This window comes from Mya arenaria, chromosome 5, assembly GCF_026914265.1.
Source record: "Mya arenaria isolate MELC-2E11 chromosome 5, ASM2691426v1".
In the NCBI taxonomy this organism is placed as follows: Eukaryota; Metazoa; Mollusca; class Bivalvia; order Myida; family Myidae; genus Mya; species Mya arenaria.
Window position 1 is genome coordinate 51,996,683 of NC_069126.1, and position 23,521 is coordinate 52,020,203.

Here is a 23,521-nt window from a genome sequence, read left to right on the forward strand (position 1 = left end):
GTGGGGTCAATGATCAATTACCTGTAACGTTTGTGAACAGTTCTAACAAATCTGGTCCAAAATATTTTCTACCAAAAACAATCTGTCCCTATCCCCGCCCCCGCTATTTCATAAAAAAACCGTCTAACAAAAACATGACATAAGCAATTCATATTATTTATGCATTAGTTTAATGAGATAACAAAGAAATGTCCTTATTTCGTTGTTTATTTTTTTTTTTAATTTATAAGCCTGTAACTGATAAAAATACAGATACAGATATATCAAACATGAAACGGCATGTGTATTAACCAACTATACGGTAAAAATAGTACAAATGTTATATTTTAAATGAGGAATTCAAGACCGGTAAACGTCATCACCTAACTCCATTGTCCACGAGCAATAAGTATCAAACAGTTAGATGTAAGATCTGTCAAAAAGTTACCTGATTGCCTTTCACAGTCAAGTACATATTTATTTTTCTATACAGTTCATTAATTTTCTGAATATAACTTTTCATTAAGACACGTCACAATCAAACTATACACTAGTTAAAATGAGATAATCTCTCGTATGAGTTAGAGTATTTTTTCAACTACACGAACTTAAAGCACTGTCTGTATGGGGTTTTTCAGCATTGTGTTGTTGTACACGGGATCCTCTGCAAACGAAATTAAAGGATGTAGGAAACAAAAGAAATCTCAAAGCAACAAGATCTTCTTCAATAATCCCATTTAGTTACAGGTGTGGTTAAGACGTGTTGTATGTATTGATTAGAGGGCTCCAACAGCAAAGTAATAATTTTATATTTTAATGAGATAATGTTATGCATTGTCTCTAGCGTAATACACGTGAACTTGTTGAGTATGAAAATTCATTGTATCTTTCAATAACCCAAAACAAAACTGCCATATCACATGTGTGCTATAGTTTGTGCATCCGGAAGATCTCATTTCTCGAATGTTGTATACGGGTATGTATGTAAAGAACATTACCTATGTTTGAGCAAGTACTTTACTCTGAGTAGTAACATTCTAGAATACATCATTCCTACCTATCTTTGCATTCCCGTAATAAGCGTTTGACTTCTGATTGGTCAACTCCAAAGACGTGTACAAGCGCGAATTGTCGGGTCTGAAAAGATTGTCAAAATATATATAACATGTCAGTTAACTCGAATATATTTGATAGATATGATAATTGTTAAATGATAATTGAAATGAGATATTTGTCAGCTATGTTTAACTTATTTTAATCAAGTATTTATAGTATTTTATTAAATGCTATATCTTGTTTCCAGTTAAATATTACCGTAAGTAACAATACCACCCCGTATGTTCGTAATCAATTTATTTCAAAAAGATAATTGTTTAATTGGTAATAATCCAGCAGGTCATGCGGTAAGCTCTCATTTTTTTATGATAAAGATTTAACTCAATAAAAAAGTTCATTTACCATTAAGCTTATTAAAGGAAAACATTATGACTTCATCTAACCTAGTTTGGGGACGTCATTTAAAAAGAGCACATTTCGTTTAAAGTATAGTGTGTATATTTTGTTTTATTTGGTATCATCTCAGTATTCATTTGTCTTATAAACGGAGTTATAACATTCGGCTATATATTATGTCCTACATAATTTAAGGTATTACAAAACAACAATGCAGTTAGCGTGGGAAGTGACATGATTATGACAGTTTTTGGTATTCGCTCGGGCTGGTCATAATGCGCAGGTAAAACAGGAAGGTTTTTTTTGTTATCTTTCACCGATATAAAGCATTTGATGAAAAGAATCTGACACTCGTCATCATGTAATACACACTTTTGTTCAACTCATCCAGGAAATATGTTAGCATGCTTGCCAGAGGCATGCTTACTTACAATTTTCCTGAACTCGTTGAATGAAATAGTGTTTAATATGATTACTCGTGACAGGTCGAATATATACGAAATGGTTTTAATTTCTTACCTATCGTTTCCAACAGCTGAAAAAAATACACAGTATTCAAATATGAATGTTCCTGTTCACATTCAAATAAACAATTAACCAGGTTACTAGATTAATACTATTATGACACAAGTTAATTAAGCACGCATGTAAAGTTACTATGTCCTGGACCCTACTTACCCAGAATGCAGTCCTAAGATAAGACTAAGGGATTAGAAACTACATTCTTGACTCATTTTGTTATACTACTCGGGCACGTTTTTATGAAATGCCTTTCAATAAAACATCTTTGCATTCTTTAACTACACACAGAACTAGATCACCATGCATTATTAGCACATGTTGTTGAGGGACAATTTTTTTTTATTAAAAAGGCCCTTGACTATGACTGTTTAAATATTACGCTCTACATACATTAAACGAATAAGGATCACCGAAATCAGAACATTTCACGCAATGAGAATAAGAACAATGGTAATTGAAACCATAACATTGCATTTCATGGAAGTGTTCACTTACTTAAAGCATCGTAAACGGACAATTCTTTTGTCGCTGACACTACTTCATACGCTCCGGCAGCGTTGTATCCCGGGTTGTCAGCACCATGTCTTAAAGTATACTTTCAATATGCACGTGTTGGAATCCCTATTTCTCCTTTCCTGAGTTTTTTATAATGCAGTAACAAGTAAATGTATTATAAAACTATTTAAATCGGGACACGAAGCATACTGATACACGAACTGTTAAAAAGCGATCAACGTAAGCGGATAATCCCTTTTTTACGTATATTGATTATTTTTGTGTTAGTAACTGTATGATATACATATTCAAATAAAAAACTTTAGAAACATGTTCTGTATTTCAGAACAAGATGGCCAGCTGCCACAAAATGTGTCCGTCCTATTCAAGGACACCGACTTTGGTGATAAAATTGTCAAATTTGTAAAGCGGACACTGTCAATACGGGCTTTGCCAATTCAAGGGTCAAAACTCTTCAGAGAATAAATATAACTTGTCAAATCATGGGCGAAAGGCTTGAGTAACTGAGATTTTCCATCTAGATATCGAACTTATATATTTTTGTCTTACGCATGTTGACAAAGGTTGGAGATGATAAGTCACTACCTTTAATATAAAATTATGTCAATTCAAGTGCCGAATCTCTGCGCAATTACCGACTTTTTACCTAGTTTTTAAACTTTTTGCGAGATACAGTTTTCATAAACATGATGACCAAGGTGAGTTTAAAAACCCTAACTGTGGAGGGACTTTGTCTGTCCAGCCTGTTATACGAGAAGATCATGCTTACCATGTTAGGAAAAGGTTGGAAAGTGGACTTCTTGACCTTTGTGTAATTTAAGCCGTTTAATGGACATAACTCTAAAGTTAATTTTGCAACGTGTCATTATATTAATCCTTGGCGAGATATTTTGTTCATAAACATTATGTATAAGTTTGTTGATGATCGGACAAAAACTGATCGACTCACAACGCGCATTAAAAATTTGTGTAATTTAAGCAATTCAATGTTCATAGCATTAGCATGACTAGTTTAGCCCAGATGTACTGCCCAATAATATATTGTCAATATTTGGTGATTTTCGGACAAGGTACGTCGAGTTCCAGCGCAGACAACATAAAGTCTGACCGAACTATTCTGCGCATAAACATAGTGTCCGATTTGGTGGTAGCTGGAAAAAAGCTCTACGAGAAAGAGCGCGGACAACTTAATGTCCGCCCTCAACAGGTGAAACCAAAAATACGCACTGTCCTATCACGGCCATACAAAACATATATTTAACATAACTGATGCAAACGCAAATATCTTGTCTACACAAGAATAGAAACTTACCCATCTTGATCTGAAGGTACATCTGAAAATTAAATGGTTATTTTTTTTCACCAATTATTTTTAAATATCTCCTTATCTATCAAACTAACGCATTTTTAGGACAAAAATATGGGTTTGGAACCAAAGGGTTCTAATAGGCACATGAGGGGACGGAATATTTTTTTTAATAAAACGACACAATACTTCCTTTGATTAAATCGTGGTTTCTTGGATTAGTTATTGAAATTTTCTTAGCGATGATGAAGGCAGCATTGATGAAAATGTATTCGAATTCATTATTTTTACTTGCTGATTTTACTTACAATCTATCTGATTAGATTTTCTTTTAAAATATGTTGGTTTTTTAAACGTTTTTTCAATAATATTATGTTTTCAGTACACACTGGTCCGAAAGACGCGGCTAAAGAAAATTTGACCAGCAAAATGATCGGAAATGATCTGTCCCTTGATAATTTTGTTTAAATTCCCATTTTAGATCACAAATATGACAAACAATAGCATATTTCTTAGTCTTAAATGCCTACGTTGATCGATTATCTAGTTGTATTTACAATATTATATTAAACAACAAACACTGGCAATATAATGTATACATTTTATTGTTGACGAGGAAGTAAACCTACCGTAAAATTGTTCAACTCGCACGGTCATTATCGCATTATAGTGCCAATAACGCTTGATTGTATTTGGTGATAGTATACTCTTTAGTCACAATTCAGCGTGCTTACATACCATTTATGGCTACAAATAGCTACATCAAAGGAACAAGAACCATTGAAGCAATATCAGATACAGGCCGAAGTCTTTGCATGGATTCTAAGAAAATTGTTCAAGTTGATGATTTAATTTTTATTTATGTTGGCTAATTTTTAAAGTAAATTAGAATTCAGTTTGCTTTAGTGGAGACCAGCATACATAAAATCGGCATCCCGAACATCACCCAAAAAGGACGAAGTCCGGCATACCAAAAGGGGGAGGGTCCTTGGGTCGCACCCCCAGGCCTAATTGTGAGATAACGCTAAATAAAAATGATACGCATCCATATGGAATTATATAAACGGTGAAAAGAATTGTATTGATTTAAACACTGACTTCTGTATTTGTACAATGTATTTTCTCTCGTTAAGCCTAAGCCACATGCCTCATGCCGCTGTAGTTTCCATTGTGAGCCTTTTGAACTACTTCTCATTCAATCAAAAAGTAACATTAAACCTTTTAGTTTCAGAAATCATTCTACGAAAGCAACTCATATTAACCAATTTTTAGATGATTTGGATGATGTTTTAATCAAGTGTGCAGAAGGAAACCATTTTAAGCTTATTACAATTAAATATTAATTTGGGTGTGTAATTGTGTCAGTAAACCGTGAACGTATTGTTTAGAACTATTTCGAAACAAATGAAGTAAAAGTAAGTTTGAAACCAACGAAACATGGTTGATCTAAAGCAAACAGATCTACTGAGTTACACCAGTTTTACCTTTCTTCCTCGATAGGGACATGTTACAGGAACAGTTCAATGTGTACCATCGTCTCAGAACAAACACTATGACGATTACAGCAACAGCCACTCCGAGACATCCTCCAACTACTCCACCAATAACTGAAGCATGACTTTGAGTGATGTCTTCTGAAAAGAAATGACTGTATAACTTTAAATGTACTCTTATAATCCTTGTAATCATACCCACTAACAGACGTTACACTAAATAGTTAACAATTCAACTCCCTTGATGACGGTAAAATATATCCATTTTCTGCGTCTATATGTAATATAAATAACTTTACTGTATAACAAAAATCACCGTATCTGTAAGTTTTATAAACTATAAAGATAATAAATGCTTTACTGATGTGTTTCAATGTTTTAATTATGGTTGTTGTTTGATTTGAATTTGTAAAAAAACACTATACGTATACTTTTTAACAAAGGATAATCATGATTGCGACTTTCGGTTATAATTAATGAAGATTCCTCTGAGAGGCATGCTTTGAGGTTATATTTCAGGATTTTTAAAATAGAAGAATGTAGACTTTATATGTGATGGGGTGATGAGTGGGAATGTAATGGAATGGGATGACGGGATGGGATGGGTGGATGGATGGATTTGACACAAACCTTTTTTTGTAAATACATTGTAAATTAGTAAAAAAATGGTATTCCACAAATTCATCGTTTAATGGGTATGGTCTTAATAAGAGAAGTTATTTGGCGACAGTCCCGAACTATTCATTTAGTTTCTTGGTTGGATCAACAAAACATATCAATTAGACAACTTAAAAGGGGTTAAATAAATTGTATAACCAATCAATAAAAACATACACATCGATTTTATTTTGAAATCTATTTGAAAAACTTTAGCGACAGCAAAACCCCACGTCCCGTGAGAAATTGTGGTAAAGGCATGGCAAATGCACGTTCCATTCTTCGCCACCGCCGGTAATGTACTCGGAAAGTTCTTGAATTGCTGCTTCGGAAATGATCGATCAATTTAGTTGTTGCATGATCACATTGTAAACGCCAGTTTCTGCCTATGAGGTAACACACCGCTAATAGGCATCATTTCACACTATGATCAGCTTAATAATTTCTTAATGTGTATCTGTACTTAATGTGTATCAATAATATTATTATTATTATTTATTATTATAATTATTATTTATCATCTCCTGATTTCAAAAACCAAAATTAAAAAGAAACTTACCGTCAAATAATTGTATTTAAATTTGAAAGACCCTTCCCACTTTTTTATAATTTTTGATGCAAATGACATCACCCTAGACAAGGAAAATCCTTTATCGAATTTGTTTTCAACATTTTGGTAATAATTTGATATCAGAGTAACAAAAATATATTTGCTTTCAGAAAAATAAAAAATTATTGGTCACATCATCAACAAATACAATCAAACTGTACTGAAAAGACCATATGGCATTACAATTTTAACACACTGGATTGACGCATAAAATTGGAACTTAAAAGTTTGAAAGCAAACCTAACAAGTTCTAGGAATACTTATGACCTTTATCAATAATTAACTTTAACCTTTGTGGAAAAAGTCCGCATGTTTTACCGTCTCGTTTAAAAAATATATATAAAAAAAGAATGTAAGCTAATGAAAAAATAAACGAAACAAATAAGAAAACAATGCTTCTGGATCGAATCGAACCGCTACCATGAATCCCTAAAAAAATGTGTAATCCTGTGCTTAACAACATAGGCTAAAGCATTAAAATTGAAGAGTTTCAAGTGGAGGTTTTCATTAGGGGTGTACCTCTTTAAACGATGGAGTTTTCTTTGCTTGCTATGTTGTGTCTTCAGAATGGTTGTTTATACGGCCTATTGATAGGCAATGATAATACAAACATGTGCAAGGCATTCGACGAAATTATAACAACCTGATAGGTTAGAATCTTAATTGTTACGATTTTAAACTGCCGTCTTTACGTTGAGGTTCACAACACTCAACTTTTTCCCTAGATATGTGTTCTATATGTACATGATCTCAATTAAATTGAAAATGATGAATAAAAAAGAATATATATATATATATATATATATATATATATATATATATATATATATATATATATATATATATATATATATATATAATACACTAAGTCGAATTTTTGTTCATTGACTGTCAGTATATAGATATCAAGCCCGTTAAATCTTTCCATACGAAATAAAAGATTTAATCTAAAATACACTTAAATCTTAATTGAATATATTCCTACACACAGTCTTTTCTATAACACAAGGTAAGCATTATATGTATGTAACACACCTTTTTATTTTACATGTGGAATAAAAGGATTGTGCCAAAACGTATGTTCTAAAGTTATTCGAGGTATTGAGTTTGGTCAAAATTGTTCAGACGAAACCAGCTACTTTTTTAAATATGATTTAATTGTAAATTACATATTTTCATGATGGAGGCTTTATTTGATCAGAAGTGGCATGCGTAGCATTTCAAAATTAGATTTTGCATTATTGATAATGAACACACAACATTTAAACGTAACAGTGTATTGTTATGAGGGGAAAATGTGTTTTCTTCAAATAAGCTAAATGTGTACAAGAGCATGTTTCTTTCTTTTTTCATGATGTTGATACAAGGATATAATATAAACTATTCTTGACAAGGCAAAATCAGACGTAATGGTAGGAATTAAATATTTATTTGAAAAATTTCGAAGCTATAGTTTAGAATGCACGCAATGTTGGGCTGATTTTAATAAACCCATTCCCCGATTTCTCTTTTATCAATATACTCGAAACTCCCCACAATTTCAAAACAATGGCTTCGATATTTTTATACTCTAGTATGGAATTAACGTAGATTTTATAACTGTCTCAACTGTATTTCCATACACTCAGTTTAAAATACTTTAAAAAATACCAGTGTTTAAAATGCATTTTTAACAATGGTGTTTCTTAGTGTTCGAGCATGTTGTTTTTACATTGTTATAAAAACATTCTTAAGTGCAACTAAAGATTCAACTTGCCGGGTGTAAAACAAAGACAAACAGATGACATCATTTCATGGTTTTATCAGTACTGAGTATCCAATGTTTATTGTAACTGGAATGACGCATTCAGTAATGATATTTAAATAAATACCACACTGTTTGAATACTTTACATCCTAACAATTTGAATGTTAGAATCGCGCAAAAAGAAAAAAGGGAAACAATGAATATATTTTACCTAGGGCAGTAGCAGTTGTAGCCTGCATAACAGATGTGTGCTCACTTTCACCAAGCACATTGAACGCGTACATGCGAAGATAATAAGTTGTTGTATGGTCCAAGTTATCAACTGTTTGGTGGTATTGTTCATTTGTGTTCGGTACGTCTTCCTCTAACAATGTAGCATTACTCCAATCAACACCGTCCATGCTGGTTTGTATAGCAAATGTTTGTTTGAATCCACCATTAAAATTCCCAAACCAAGAAATGTCTATGGAATGCTGCATGACTTCTTCTATCGTAAAAGTCCAGGGGGTTTCAGGAGGACCTACAATAAATGCACTCACATATATATTGTTGGTAAATATACGAAGATATTATGACAGTGAGTGAATAGCGCAATGTTTTTGTTAACTAGAATTAGTTTTATAAGCATTGTTAACAACAAGTTTTATCTATTAATTCATACTGACTAATTTACAATAAATCATATAAATTATTGTATTCAATTTAGATTCTTGCAATGACTTGTTATTACAGAAATAACTAAAACAAATAGATTATGTTTTCAAGCAATTAAAAAACGTGAATTTTGCATAAACACAATTAGCAAACCTTCTGATTTAACATCGATGTATAGTAAAGTTGCTTTGAAATCATTTTCAATACTGACAGGATAAACGGTAAAATCGTCTGCTTCCTCAATGATGATAGTGATATTTAAAACAAATCCACTGTCGTTAAGAACTTGATCAAAAACAGGTAATTCAACATTAGTTTCAGAAACATCCAAAGTAACGCTCTTGTTCTCGCTCGAATTATAACTGGAGTCCTTTAAATAGGCAGCCACCCTTCCGTAATTGGAGTAAAAGTTTACTTGTATTGAAAGTGTGTCTCCAAGTTTGCTAGATAAAACGATGACGTCATCATGAGATAACTTAGGAAATAGTACAATGGGCGCATCTAAAACAATGAAAATATGTTGTGTAGGGTACTATTTTACGTACAAAAGTATAGAAATAATAGAAGGAATGCACTTAAATTTTTGAAATTTGTACAATCCCGGACTATAAATATAAGACAATAACATGTCTTATTTTATCTTTTAATTCTTAAGAGCATCGACATTAAAGGGAAATGATGCATATGAAATATGTGATAAAATAGATTAGTTTATGCGTCTCCGTTAGCTTACACTTTAAGGAAACGGACTCAGCGAAATATTTCAATTTGACTTAACTCAACGCTGTAACTTCTAGACAATCTGCGAAATGGACAAACGATAAACAATATAACATCCTTTAAAATCATTGATTCAATCTGTCAGTGACAGACGTTCTTTGTTGGATATCAGTAAAAGTCAAAACCGTCCTTCCCAACGTATTTTCTTTTTTTTAATCCGATATTATAACCATTTTATTTGTGCCTGACTTACTATATGTTTAATGACATATGTTTTGATGATGAATGTCAAGTAAAAGTTTATAGTGTGTATCGTATCCGTATTACTTAATATTATGTAATTAATCCTATATATCATTGTATGTTATTATTGTTGTTCAGGAGTGCCAATTATGATTATTAATTACTAAATCGCACTTTATTGCGTTCCTTATGTCGTATGTTGTCACCTTCTTTTCTCGTCTGTAAATCTTCTTCTAAATTGCACTTCTTCATTGCACTAATGTTTGATGTATTTTATTCCCTAGTCAGTTTTTGATATTGTATGTCGCCTATGTTGGCGCTTTTATTTATGTTTTCAGTTGCCATATATTTTGGCATTTTTCACACAATAGGTTGAATTGCTTATGTGAGGTGTGGGCGCTTGTTTTTAACCCAACTTAGTTCCAACACGAGTGTTTATATTTTAAATTACTTGAACTCGTAGCCTTTGTTATCTTTAAATCAGAATCCACTTGTCAATTTTATAAAACCGGGTAAGTTTTCGGTGTAGTCTAATTCATCCAAAACTTGAATTGATTGATCAATATTGCCTGCCAAAACACTTAGTTGTTAAAACATAGTTATAAACAGTCACAACAAACTAAAAAACCAATACGTACCTTTTACAAGCAGGTACGTTGATGCTTCCATGACGGTCTCTGCTGTTGGATACTGCACTACACCATTGCTGACTGAGCATGTGTATATTCCAGAATATTCGTACGAAAGATTTGTGAGGCGTAATGTTGAATATCCACTTTCAGGAATGACTCTGGCTAAAATAAAACCTGGCCACTCCTGTTTCCAATTGCTGTATATATATGAGTTCGGCACACCGTTTGCAATGCATTCTAAGACAATGGAAGTGTCATCGGATGTTATGTTTGTGGTCTGTATGTGAACATCGGGGGGATCTGAAGTTTTAAGTTTTAAAAGGGACGATAATACAAAGGTCAAAACAGTAAAAATGTTTAAGTTGTTTGTTACCCGAGGTAAAAATAATCCCTTTGAAACACATTTGTATGGGGTAGTACAACAACCTTCACGACTGTGAAGGAAACAAAATGTAAGTTTACCCATATTATATTAAACTCAATATTTGTATAAGCTACAATAACATTTATTGAACATGTGATCAAGCCTAATAACAACGATTGATTTGTCGCCTTACACTTACATTCGACAATCAATATCAAAGAAGCCTCGGCTTTATTATTGTATTCTTTCGCAGTGTTTTCTAAGACGCATACATAGCTTCCAGCATTGTCTCTGGTAGCTCGCCCAAGTGAAAGTGTGCCAGAAAGTTGTATTGTAACATTTGCAGCGTTCATCCACTTCTGTCGACAGCCAGGCCAACAGTCGGAAGTGCATCCTATGATTTTGATTGTTTCCCCTTCCGTCAAAACGAACGGGGAAAACACGTCTAGAAAAGCGCTCTCCGGACCATCTGCAGAAAGATTTACATATATAGATAGATTTATCGGTATAGATTACTCAAAAATATAAAATCCTTAACCTTCCTGAGTCAAATATCATTACATTTAGTAAGTATTACCAATTCAAAAATTAAATGAATAACAACTCATATAGCAAACGTATAAATCAAAATAATTCAGTGTGCCAGTTTTCATAAAAAAATCGTATACGACAGCAGTGAGGTTAATCGTAGGTGTTTAGAAGTATAAATGTGGTAAACATTCTAGTTTTCATGTTTCATTGTACGTCTATGTTTACTTACTTACAAGAGCTGTCACCGAAAAAGCTCGCTCCACTGTTTCACAGCTTTTAACCAGAATTCTTTAGTAGAATAATGAAGGGCAATCATTTGCATTACATTTAAGGTAAAAAACTGTCTTGGTTGACTAAGTTGGATGATTTGGAGCCATTGGCAATGCACTTATTGCTTATTAAGTACTTATTGCACCGATCTATCAACTTATGCACCCTTACATTTAAATGTTTTAATACAATATATATTGTGTTTGCGGAGATATTGACTTAAAGTTTATACGTACAAATCCTTAACTAGAATGTCTTAGGCAATTAATAAAGGGCCATTATTTGCATTGTACAAAAACTAAAGTTATCAAACTCGATAAATAAAGTTGGTTAGACGGTTAGGTACCGTCGTATAAAGCCCATTACAACACTCAGATGATAAGCTAATAACCTTTTCGTGCTTACATGCAAAACCTTAAGCACAATTTCTAAGGCAAATATTAAGGGGCGATAATTTGCATTGTATGGAAAATAGAGTTATCTAACTTGATTAATCAAGTAGATTGAACGGTTGAGTAACGTTGTATAAAGGCCAAATTGCAATACTTTAAATAGTTGCTGAGATAATAGCCTACGTGTGTTTACATACGAAACCTCTACCAGAAGTTCTTAGACGAATACTTAAAGGCCATAATTTGAATTAATATATTCAAAATAGAGTTTTTTTTACTTCATCAATTAGGTAGGTTGAATATTTGAAAACATTTATTGTATGATTGAATAAAAAATATAATGCATTTGCTGAGATAATGACTTTAACGTGCATATATGCAAAATATTAACCAAGATTTGACAGTGACACGCTAGGGTGATTAGTAAAGTTCTCAATATTCTTCGAAAAGTCGCTCTAAAAATGATTGAGGTAGACGGATTTTTCTCTCTAAACGACTTGACAACTATTCTTATAGTTAACAAGTATGTCCATTATTAAGAAAAATCTTATATATTGACCGCAATGAAATTTTAAGCAGCAGAATTCAGTCTAATTACTGAATGATTATTAATATATATATAAGTTAAAACGCTTACACTAGAAAACAATGGTCTGAAAAAATATGTGTCGCATAAAGCGCGAAATGACTAACACATACACACGTACAACTCGATACATATGTTGGTCAGCATGTCTTACTGTGTACCTTCCATTTTTGTAACATTTTTCTCGGTCCAAATCGTTATGGCCGCATGTAACACCAATGACAGTGCAACTACAATCATGTCACTTCATAGTTATGTTGGTCAACATGGGCTTTTGTACACCTGCCGGTCTAACATGAGTTATGATCCTTAAACAAGTAAAAACAAGCTCAGTAAGATGTTGAGTAGCATTTAGCCATTTCTCTGTTAAGGTGGCGTCTGAGATCATTTTTATGATTGCTGTATTCACTTTAATATTATAATTGCCACATTTCCGTATCTAAAACTATCAATTTACATCTAACCTGGACTGTTATGGTAACATTAAGAGATTTCTCACTCCATTCCGGGTTACTTGCTACACATGTGTACTTCCCGGCAGACTCCTTGTGAAGGACGCCTAGGCTGAGGTTTCCTCGGTTACTCGATATAGACGGAAGCCACATAAGAGAACATTCCGGGAAGCAGTCAGATGAACAAACTACGCTGTCCATTGTGTTTCCGTCGTTCAGTACATACAGGGTATTGACCGGAAGGACAGCTGCATGATCAGGTCCGTCTGCATGGTTTGAAAGGAGATAGACAAACATTAATATATACGATGGTTGTCCGGAAATTACATGCATAAGGCCTAACAAAACCTTAAATAGTTTGATTGCTTACTTATTTAATTTTCGCAGTGTAATCGTATTTTTCCATTAAAAAGATTACTGGGTATGTCTACCTAGTATAATTCATTCCTTTTGCTTGATCGGCTAGTCGATGGTATCAAGTGATATAACCGAGTTAGATGTATAGCTTAATTATATCACCCGTTTAGAGTAAGCCTTCGTACCTCAGTGGATACAACGCTGGACTGCAATTCTAGCGACACTTGTTCGAACCCGGTCTTCGACACACTTTTTTTTTTAAATTCTGGTATATTTTGTTACAATAATGATAACAACGAGTATAACATTTTATTAAATAATTGTCCTGAGATTCGTTACCGATTTTTTTTTTGGTGCCAATATGGTGTACAGTCCCTTTAACACAACCTTAAATAGAATGATTGCTAACAAATTTCGATAAGATGTCAAATCATTACTGTTGTTAACAAACCCAAACCATATTTTAACTATTTATTATTGGTTGCCATAACAAGATTTTGCCATGTAAAGAGAATTTCATCAAATTATTTTTAGACTTATTTTCTGATTTTCATTTCTATTAGCATTCACTACGTCAATGCTTGTTAATATATCATGCGGTATCACTGCAAAGTCGTGTAAAGATTGATCACATGTGTTCGCGTTTTCGTGATGTATGATCGAGGAAGGTTAAATTCAACGAACACACGAAACACGATCAATCCTTATATTTACATTTTAAATTAATATTCATCACGATTTAAAATTAGCAAAAACTTCTAAAGAAAAGTATTGTAAATGAACGGTTATCGACTCTTTACGTTTGTTTAATAAGAAATACCGATTGTTGTAACGCCGTATACTAGTGGTTTACTGACATCGCGCTGAACAAATCAGAGCGCAATATTAAAATAACAATGACGTCACTGCCCCGTGCATGTTCCACAACATGAACGTAAAAGTTACGTTATACAAAACAGTAGGCGAAGCTAAATATATTAACATTTAACTGCAAATGAACAAATAAAAATGAACATTGTTTGTAAGATGATCAGCATCATGGGAGTGGCTCATGATTCAGCATTGTATGATATTTAAAAAAAATCAGAATTAGAAGTCTTTCCGATATTCTTCCTTCGAATGGTTAAATATACAACCGAAAGGTAAATAGGCGGCTAAGGACACATATCATCAAAGACGCAATACAATAAAACAAATTTTAAAATAAACTACGTTGATTGACATTGTTCTGAAAAAAAAATGTTCTTATTGGCATGTTAATCTTCAAAACGAAAAGAATCAAGGTATTTATTATTACAATTTCTGATAAACATATCAAATAACCTCGCCCCGAGTATGTATTTTAAACAGTCTTTTATAAACTTATAACAATGATTGAACAGATTTGTCATTATAAGGAGTGCATAGTAATCTTACATATAACTTGGACAACAAGTTGTTTGTCCATTGATCGTGCTCCAGTCCTTGACGCTGTGCACGAATAAACACCAGCTTCCGATTTCTGCAATGTAGCCAAATCTAAAATAGCTGTGCTTGTAAACGGAGCACCGTCCTTGTTCCATGTAAACGTGCAGCGATTGCAATCTGTCTGGCATTCAACCGGAAGGAACAACAAGCCCTCTCTTTGTCTTATAGTAGTTAAGGATGTGTTGAAAGTTATGCTGTCTGGTCCGTCTGAAAACGTACATCATTCAAATAAGTCTTATTACAAAATTGTTACAAATTGATTACAGCAACCACAATATCTCGTTCCTAAATAAATGTGATTAAATAATATCACATTGTTGCCGGAAATAGTTCTACAACAAAATTGCATACGATGCACAGTCCGTTCTATCGCAATAATGTTAAAGGCAAAACACATCTGTGTATACTGAAGACACATGTCTGTATCATAAACAAAATTGCGTATGCATTGTGCGTTTAATGACCAGTTTATCTGGAGAAAATTTTAAGAAAATTTAGTACAATAACTTTGAAGTAATCTTTGCTCATTGAATTGCTGTTACCTGTGTCTGGACAACCCGCTGTCATTGCACATGGTGAGCTTAGTTTTTTAATGCGTTTTTAAACAAATCAAACACATTGTTTATCGATGACCTCACTTTTGAATGTGGAAAATGTATTGTTTTGTTTCCTATTTTTACATCACTAAAATCATAACAGCGAGCCTCATCTTACTGCAAACTGACGAGTAAATAGTCCATTGAGAAAATGGTGTTATATTATGTGATCAATATGTCGAGGAATGAATGGACATCTCACAGAAAAAGCAGAAATGCCGAACCTTCAGTAATTTTAACCTTATAAATAATAATTTTGGCATTTTTTTAATAACATTTGTGGATAAATTGCAAATATTAAATACCAAGAACGTTGCTACTGAAAACATAGGACTGTGTAGCTTCGACATTAGGAGGTGAGGCCATCGATATGTTACACCTTGTAAATATGGGCTAGGTATTGTGTACATACTACGTTTGTATAAATTGCTGTTAAAATAATGAGGAGATCATCGCAATGACACTTGTGCCTGTGCATGGAAGCGTAGTTAATACTGAGGATGTATGGCATATCGTAAATTAATATTGGTGAATCTTCATCGGCATACTACAATTGTCAGTGGATCTTGCAATAGTTTTCATTTAATTGTTATGAAACTGTCAGAATTATTGTCTACATGTGGTATTGCAATTTGTGAATATATGCCATCTCATGTCAATAATCTCATGTCAGTAACTAGATAGCTTGGTCAAATCATGGAAATTTTTTATTCAGTTTTGTATTGTAAAGCCGTCAATGAAACCCACGGAAATTGTCTCGTACAAAATATACATAACGTATGAACAATGATGTGAAAGTGGTCAAATGAAATTTAAGATGTTCTAATGACTTCAACAGATAGAGAAGGCAGGTTATATGAAGAGGGTGCACACGAAAAACAAATGAGTAACTTGAGTGTATCATGAGAATAATGTATCTACACATGAATTAGTCCAATTCGCGAATGTCATGCAAATGTCGTGCGATGGAAACAAGAATTTCACCAAACCTTTGGCAACCATGTCATGTCAATTTTCGTGCGATTATCGTGTGAATATCGTTTTATTATGTAACGATAATATTAACAAGAAACCAGTAAGACAAAAGGTCGATAAATATGTTGTGGAATAAAATGAGGAGGTTTGAATTTGAAGCCACAACTGATCTATCGTCGCAAAATACATATTTTTCTACGACTGTCGCACGATAGCGCAAGTAGTGGCATTATTTCCCCAAAGTTATTATTATTATTATCAGCACTAAGAACTGTTTTAAAGGGAATGTACTCCTGACCGGGATAACATTCCTTTCAAATTTTGGTCAGTGAACGGGATCGATAGTGTTGAGATTTTTTAATACATTCTGAAACTTGTGCTAGAAGCATGTTCAGGTGAAATATCAGGCTGTTATTTGAAAGATTGGGGGCAATGTGCATGACGACTGCATAGTTTTGTTGAAACTTCTCGCTTTACATGTTCTTTTTACATAAACCCATGTGTGAAGTTATATTTGTGTCTACGATATTCCAAAGTAGGTTCAAACAAACATTTTAATCAGTCTAATCAAGGAACATACCTAGTAAATAAAACTGGTTCAGTGATAGTGCATCGCATCAATGATTTAAGATCAGCTTTAAAACACCCTTCTGTTGTATCGATTTATTAATTTAATAATTTAAGGTGTCATAAAAAGAGACACAACACAATAATTGAAATGTTTACTTAATTAATTTACTATCAAGCTCTAACAATATCTTGAACTAGGAGCCTATTATAAATGAATATAATACATATAGTATACAAGACTAAATGAAGATTGAACTCTTACTGCGAACAATAAGACTTCGGAAACAAAACTTCCAAATGTAACAGATATAACATAAGGCTACATCAAAATTTATCATATTTTAGTATAATGTCTTAGACTTGTAGGTCGTATTTTAACTTCGTTATAAGTTGAAAGATAATAACCATTAACTCCGCTAACAAGTGTCTAACATAATTTACATTTATTGTGCAGAAATACTGGATAGAGTTTGGCAAATAAAATATATATATTATAAGTTTGCAAGGCTTTCTTCATATGTCATTTTCACATATTCCAAGGGCATGATTTGCTTTAGTTTTGACATTTCAACATCTTTTGGAAAACAAATTAATTTAATATTTATGCAAAAGGGTTCAAAAACAAGCTATGTAGCAAAACGTTTAAACATAAACCCGGCTTCGTGGCAATGGGCAAACGCCAAATACATAGAACACAAAATCACAAACAAGAAACATAGAAGAACAGCACAAACTCCTCAAACAGCACAGTGCATACATACTATATATATATATAATTAATAATAATAATACTCCAAGTTACCAAAAGACTGAAAACCTATGTAAACGTATCTGTGAGTGGGGGGGGGGGGCGGGGGTCAAATGTGTTGGGTGTTTGTGTGTTATTTGTGTGTGTGTGTGTGTGTGTGTGTGTGTGTGTGTGTGTGTGTGTGTGTGTGTGCGTGCGTGCGTGCGTTTGAGTGTTCGTGTGTGTGTGTGTGTGTGTGTGTGTGTGTATGTTTGTATGTGTTTATGCGTGTGCTTGTGCGTTTGTATCAGCTCTCTGAATGAACATTTTGAAAGGACGTCACTATTTATATTTGTTATATTTCGTAAGTAAACGGACGCTTTAGGCTGAATTCAGAACATCCACTCTCACTTGCACTCCAATCACATTCCCGTAATGGACACTCAAGTGGTCACTTGAGTGGAATAAGTGGAGTGACACTCAAGTGATCTGTGTGTCGTCACACGCCTCGCTAACACGCAACTTCATCAGGTGACCAGTACAGTACAAATACATGTGTGATTTCATGATCACATCGGATTATCTGTTTGACTATGTTGGTTTTTACGTTAGACAATGTAAACATATGTTTGTTTACGTACCTAATTGTAAGATATGGCGACAAATAAACGACAAAAGTCATTATACTGAAACTGAAATTAACATTTTAAAACAATTGGTTATCAATAATGAAGGTTTGTTTTTGTTTTGTTTTTTTTTTAAATATGTAGCTGTTTTACATTGTAACACGAAATTTAGATATGTAATCGTATATAATCTTGCTTTTGCTGTCTGCATAAAGCGGTCTTAGTGTTTGAAAATAAAAGATTAAAGATGAAAACTCATTTAAAAATGCTTTGAAATAGAAAACTCTTCAAGGCTGCTTTGTTAATGTATGGATAAAAGGCACTGATTTATCATTGTTACCAAATTCACGCCGCTAGGCCGCAAGGCTGCTGAACGTCACTAGGCTGCTAGACGGCTAAGTAAACGCCGCTAGGCCGCTAGGCCGCAAACTATACCAACATTAAGCTGCCTATTGCTGCAGCCATCGATAAATTGCAACTATCAAGTTTGCTGGGAGTTAAGATCAACACAAAACAAACCGTATATGTTATTGGCGCATCCTTTTGAAAATTTGACTTTTTATAGAAGTCCACATTATTGAAGTACTTCAATGGATTTTCCCGGTCTCTTAAATATTGTCTGGGAACACGGATGTCCCTTATATGTTCCAAATAAATGATATATTCCATCTTTTCTACTTGGCATGTACATTTATTACTCACACTCATTCAATGCGTATTTACAACCAATCCTTGAGGGAGGTTTAAGTGGATTAACCGGGTACTCACAATGACAAAAACACTTGATTCTCACTCACTGTGAATACGGATATACCTTTCACTGAAAATAGCTTAATCATTATGTGATTACAGAGGATTAACTTATTGTGTGTGAGTGAGAGTGGTTATCCTGAATTCGACCCTTTATCATGAAACTGAGAATTGTGTACATACTATCAGTTTATCATGAAACTGTATAGTGCTTTTTATTTTTGCATAGCCAGCATTCGTTTCTATAGGTTTTGTACATTTGAGTTTTAATGCAGTGTTTACGTCGTTGTTTTCAAGAATTATCCAATGGCAATGCCAATCGAAGAATTTCTATAACAGAAGTAAAATACAATATATAATTCTTGTATAATTAGGCCCATTTTTTACATTGATTATTTTTACAAACTTCATGGATATCTATAAGTTTAAATATATTGATGTTTACCTTGTTATGATTTACACACTCATTAATAATAATACGCTACCTTAAATGCTTACACCATCGTTTGAGGCATGACTTTATGTGACAGACTGACAATATATGTCGAGGCGAGTTTAGAATTTTTCAGCATTAACTGTCTTATTACAGGTTTAAATCAATGTATGATAAGATCGTTGGTTTTTAAAAGGTTTAAAAAAACAGTTCTTTGAAATATAAGATAATATAAGTTTACGACTGACTATGGTCATTTTAATAATACGTGACTGAAGCTTATAATCTTGGTCGTCTGAGTGAAATTTAAATGCCATAAATACAGCTCCGTTCGCAGACATGCGATTGCAGCAAAAGAAGAGTGTATGGCCTTCTTAAAAGATGTGGCTCGACCACTGAAGCGTAAAATGGAGGGGGGGGGGGGTAACCATTCCTAATCTTTTAAAAAGACATGACAGCGGATCTGACTGTTGGACTTTCTAAACCGGCTTTGTGAAATATAAATACAAATTAAATATACTTTCGTCAAAAGACACGTGGCTGGGGAGTAAGAGTTGAACACTATTTACTAACAAATCATTCACGGTCATTGCACAATGCATTAAATCCGTTTTTCTCTTCCATTTTGCATTACGTTTGTCTTGCTTTTCAATAGAGACAGAGCCATGTATTAAAATTCGATTTAAACGTTGATGAATATATCCCTTTTTATCTGGCTTTGAAAGATTCTTTCTCATATTAATTGTCATAATAATAATTGTGCACATAAACTGGTTTAAACCCCCAATATATTTACATTTTACTGACCGTTCCAAGGTGGTACCTAACAATTCTTGATAGACATACCAGTTATTTTTATATATATATATATAGTATTTATTCACAGTGCTGTTTGTAGAGTTTTGTGCTGTTCTATGTTTCTAGTTTGTGGTTTTGTGTTCTATGTCTTTGGCGTTTGCCCATTGCCACTAAACCGGGTTTAAGTTTAAACTTTTTGCTACTGAGCATGTTTCTTTAGCTTATTGCATAAATATTGTGAATTGTTGCATGTTGTTTTGTAATTGTGTATTATTGTCTTCATAATTTCTTATAATACTCTTTAATTGTTAAAAGGGTTTTTCAACTCCCAATAAAATATCGAATTATAAAGGCTTATCCCATAGCCCGTATTTGGTACACATACAAAGTATGGACTATATTTTATGAGGGGAATAGTTACAATATTCTTAGATATTTATGCAAAAAGCTACAGAAACAAGCTAAGCGCTAAGCAGCAAATGTTTACATATTAACCCGGTTTAATGGCACTGACAAGCAATAAGAATGGGAAATAATGTTGCAATACTTAACGTATATCTTAAAGAACATAATAGGTTCAATTGAGAAGGAGCTATACATCAAATAAACAGGCATTTATTTATATGTTACCGATAAAAATATGTAGCATGTAGAGTATTCGAATAAAAATTTCATGTACTCTAATACTAATGTACTATATTCACAAAGTTTTAAAATGTATATTTACTGTTAATTTGTTAAATTGCAGAATATTTTATGAAACGCTTTGTGAAAAAACGGCGGTACATACAAAGAACGTTTAATGTAAATCCTATGCTCTGGGATGACGTGTACCCGTTTGTAACGACCTCAGCTGCCGAACAATGCATAACAATGGTGCTGTCCGTCTTCTGCACATTAGAAATAGTAATATGATGCCTGGAATCAGAGTAAGTGTAACGCGTGCCGACAGGGGTTGTCTGGCCATCTATCGTCCAGGTATAGGATAAACTAAGCCCGTGGTTTGTCGGTGTGGTTGTGGAGGTACTACTGCAGGTGACAGTGACACTCTCACCGACGGATGGGTCATTGTTTGACGAAATGGTAGGTGGTTCTGGATCTCCTTCAAACAACAACGTATACATATTACTATATATATTCAATTATTTAAATATCAATATGGTTAAACCTCCAAAAAAATGCTCCATTTGTGGCTAAAGGGTGCAAGTGTTAAAACAATTTATTTCAAACACAGAACGTCTAATGGCTGAATATCAATATGCTGAAAATAACATTTTCGCGATATCCTAGCAGTATAGTGTTGGCGCGTACAAACTAAAATATTTATTCTAGAATATTAAGGAATCACTGTTTATTCAAACCGTGGACTTTCACATATCCAACTGAAAATGACTAAGCAATAAGTAATTATCCTGTCCCTGAAATAGTCCACAATACCATTTCTAAAAATATACTCAAAAAATTCTAACGTTAGAAATATGTTTAAATAGAACGAGTAGTGTTCCGTTAAAACAAATATCAGATAAAGTGGTACTGCAGAGATTACACCTGATATCAACAGTTAACACATCCAATAGGAAAACTTATATTGGAAGCTTGTAAATGATATTAATTTATATGGACTAATTTTGCGGATTTAATAACACAGCATAATTATAAATGTGTTCACAGATTACAGTGATGGTAAAGTGATAAAACATAATGTGATAAATACCGAGAACGAAAAGTGTTGTGCACGCCTTTTCTTCTTTTGATTGGACAACGATGAGTTTATATGTTCCTGCTGACGTTCTCTGTACATTTGATAATGTGATAGAAAAGTCACCGTAGGCAGCATTTCCAGAAACCGTGCAGTCAGCAGGCGTGCATGGCTCTTGTTGTATAACCGCACCGTTGTAAAAATCTATACTCATCAAATTTGTTTCGTCCTTCCTAATCAGGTAGCTTATTACGCCTTGAGTGATTACAGTTGTAATCAATGAAAGTTTTACATCGTCATCATGTACCCTTTGGAATAGTCGAGGTGAACTTGCAGGGCAAGCCCTGACAGAATCTGAAAAAAAAAATAGATTATTAGTTTACTTTATTTCATTAGATCACAACACTGGTGGATTTACCTAAATTTTACACAAATTTTCCTGCTTATTAGTTTTTCAAATGCTTGTGTAAATATGGTGTTAACATGGTTTTAATTACACGACATTATTTCACCACAGACTTGCGATTGTTTTGAAACGGACGGAATCGTGAAAGGTGCTTATTTTTGTTATACAATCAAATCCAAGTATATACATTTGATAGAACAATACTAATCATTTAATTTTTGGTTTTTTAATTTGAATGTTGTCTGGCCATTTCTCACTTATAAACCACTATGACTGAGGATATCTCAATTTTCATACAGCTACTTTCTTATATAGTTCCATTGCCTTACTCGCGATATTTGCCGTGGTTTACCAGTCATGATTTATTAACACCTAACGAATAAAGTAAGTTCTGACTCACCAATAAATACTAGCGTATATATCCAAATAAATACAAAGGAGTACAACTCCATTTTAGCCACGCAAAATGAACAGGAAACAACAGATCCAAGTATTACGTTTAATTATGAATAAAGATGTTTGTATAATCCAGAATATACGACTGACTTCCTTTGGGTTAAGTTTAATTTTCAACCTAAATACAAATATATTGAATCTTAACATGTTCAATATAACTTCCGGGTTAAAAATATAGCCGTTGAAGAAGTATTGTGATATGATGTTTATAAAAAGGATCTAAGAAGGATATTTAAGTGGTTTTGTTTAGAGAGTTTTTTGTTTAAGGTTATCGTACTGACGGTGGTATAAACCGAATACTTCAATATTTGGTTTGTCTTCCGGAATAGATAAACATGTAACATAATGCTTGAATATGTTTTACATATACGACATACACCATTATTCTTAAAAAAATGGGTTTTCATATAATAAATATATAGTACTGCCACAATTTGTACAATTCGAAATAATCTTACAAAAGCTTAATAAACAAAACGTAATTTAATGAACTATTGTAAGTTTCTTTTGTTTTAAATGTGTTCGTCCGAAGACGC

At 33.3% G+C, this 23,521-nt stretch overlaps 2 protein-coding genes across 3 annotated transcripts; both read right to left on the bottom strand.

Moving 5' to 3' along the window:
* Positions 1-209: 209 nt before the first annotated feature.
* LOC128233922 (contactin-1-like) lies at positions 210-12,950 on the bottom strand. The gene is made up of 10 exons (XM_052947802.1): positions 12,835-12,950; positions 11,094-11,363; positions 10,537-10,830; positions 9,089-9,436; positions 8,493-8,801; positions 5,260-5,409; positions 3,782-3,803; positions 1,951-1,966; positions 1,037-1,116; positions 210-643 (listed from the first exon to the last, which is right to left on the bottom strand). Exons 1-8 carry the CDS (start codon positions 12,911-12,913, stop codon positions 1,951-1,953), a joined length of 1,488 nt encoding a protein of 495 aa, XP_052803762.1. The 5' UTR covers positions 12,914-12,950; the 3' UTR covers positions 210-643; positions 1,037-1,116.
* LOC128233923 (carcinoembryonic antigen-related cell adhesion molecule 5-like) lies at positions 11,247-23,108 on the bottom strand. 2 transcript variants are annotated; one of them, XM_052947804.1, is made up of 6 exons: positions 22,930-23,108; positions 22,139-22,477; positions 21,215-21,526; positions 14,899-15,156; positions 13,138-13,391; positions 11,247-12,981 (listed from the first exon to the last, which is right to left on the bottom strand). In XM_052947804.1, the coding sequence occupies exons 1-6, from the start codon at positions 22,979-22,981 to the stop codon at positions 12,964-12,966; spliced, it is 1,233 nt and encodes a 410-aa protein (XP_052803764.1). In that variant the 5' UTR covers positions 22,982-23,108; the 3' UTR covers positions 11,247-12,963. The 2 variants fall into 2 exon arrangements, with proteins under 2 accessions (XP_052803764.1, XP_052803763.1); XM_052947803.1 differs by lacking the exon at positions 11,247-12,981 and having other exon boundaries at positions 13,090-13,391.
* Between the last annotated feature and the right edge of the window lie 413 nt (positions 23,109-23,521).

Bases quoted from the DNA above. Each gene is read 5' to 3' on its own strand.
- LOC128233922 (XM_052947802.1), bottom strand. From the start codon at position 12,913: ATGATTGTAGTTGCACTGTCATTGGTGTTACATGCGGCCATAACGATT. The intron at 11,364-12,834 runs GTACACAGTAAG...ATCTTTCTGCAG, and splicing joins AAATGTTACAAAAATGGAAG to ATGGTCCGGAGAGCGCTTTT. The intron at 9,437-10,536 runs GTACGTATTGGT...TCATTGTTTTAG, and splicing joins AACGTACCTGCTTGTAAAAG to ATGCGCCCATTGTACTATTT.
- LOC128233923 (XM_052947803.1), bottom strand. From the start codon at position 22,981: ATGGAGTTGTACTCCTTTGTATTTATTTGGATATATACGCTAGTATTT. The intron at 21,527-22,138 runs GTATTTATCACA...TGTTGTTTGAAG, and splicing joins CACAACACTTTTCGTTCTCG to GAGATCCAGAACCACCTACC. The intron at 15,157-21,214 runs GTATGTACCGCC...GTACGTTTTCAG, and splicing joins ATTTACATTAAACGTTCTTT to ACGGACCAGACAGCATAACT.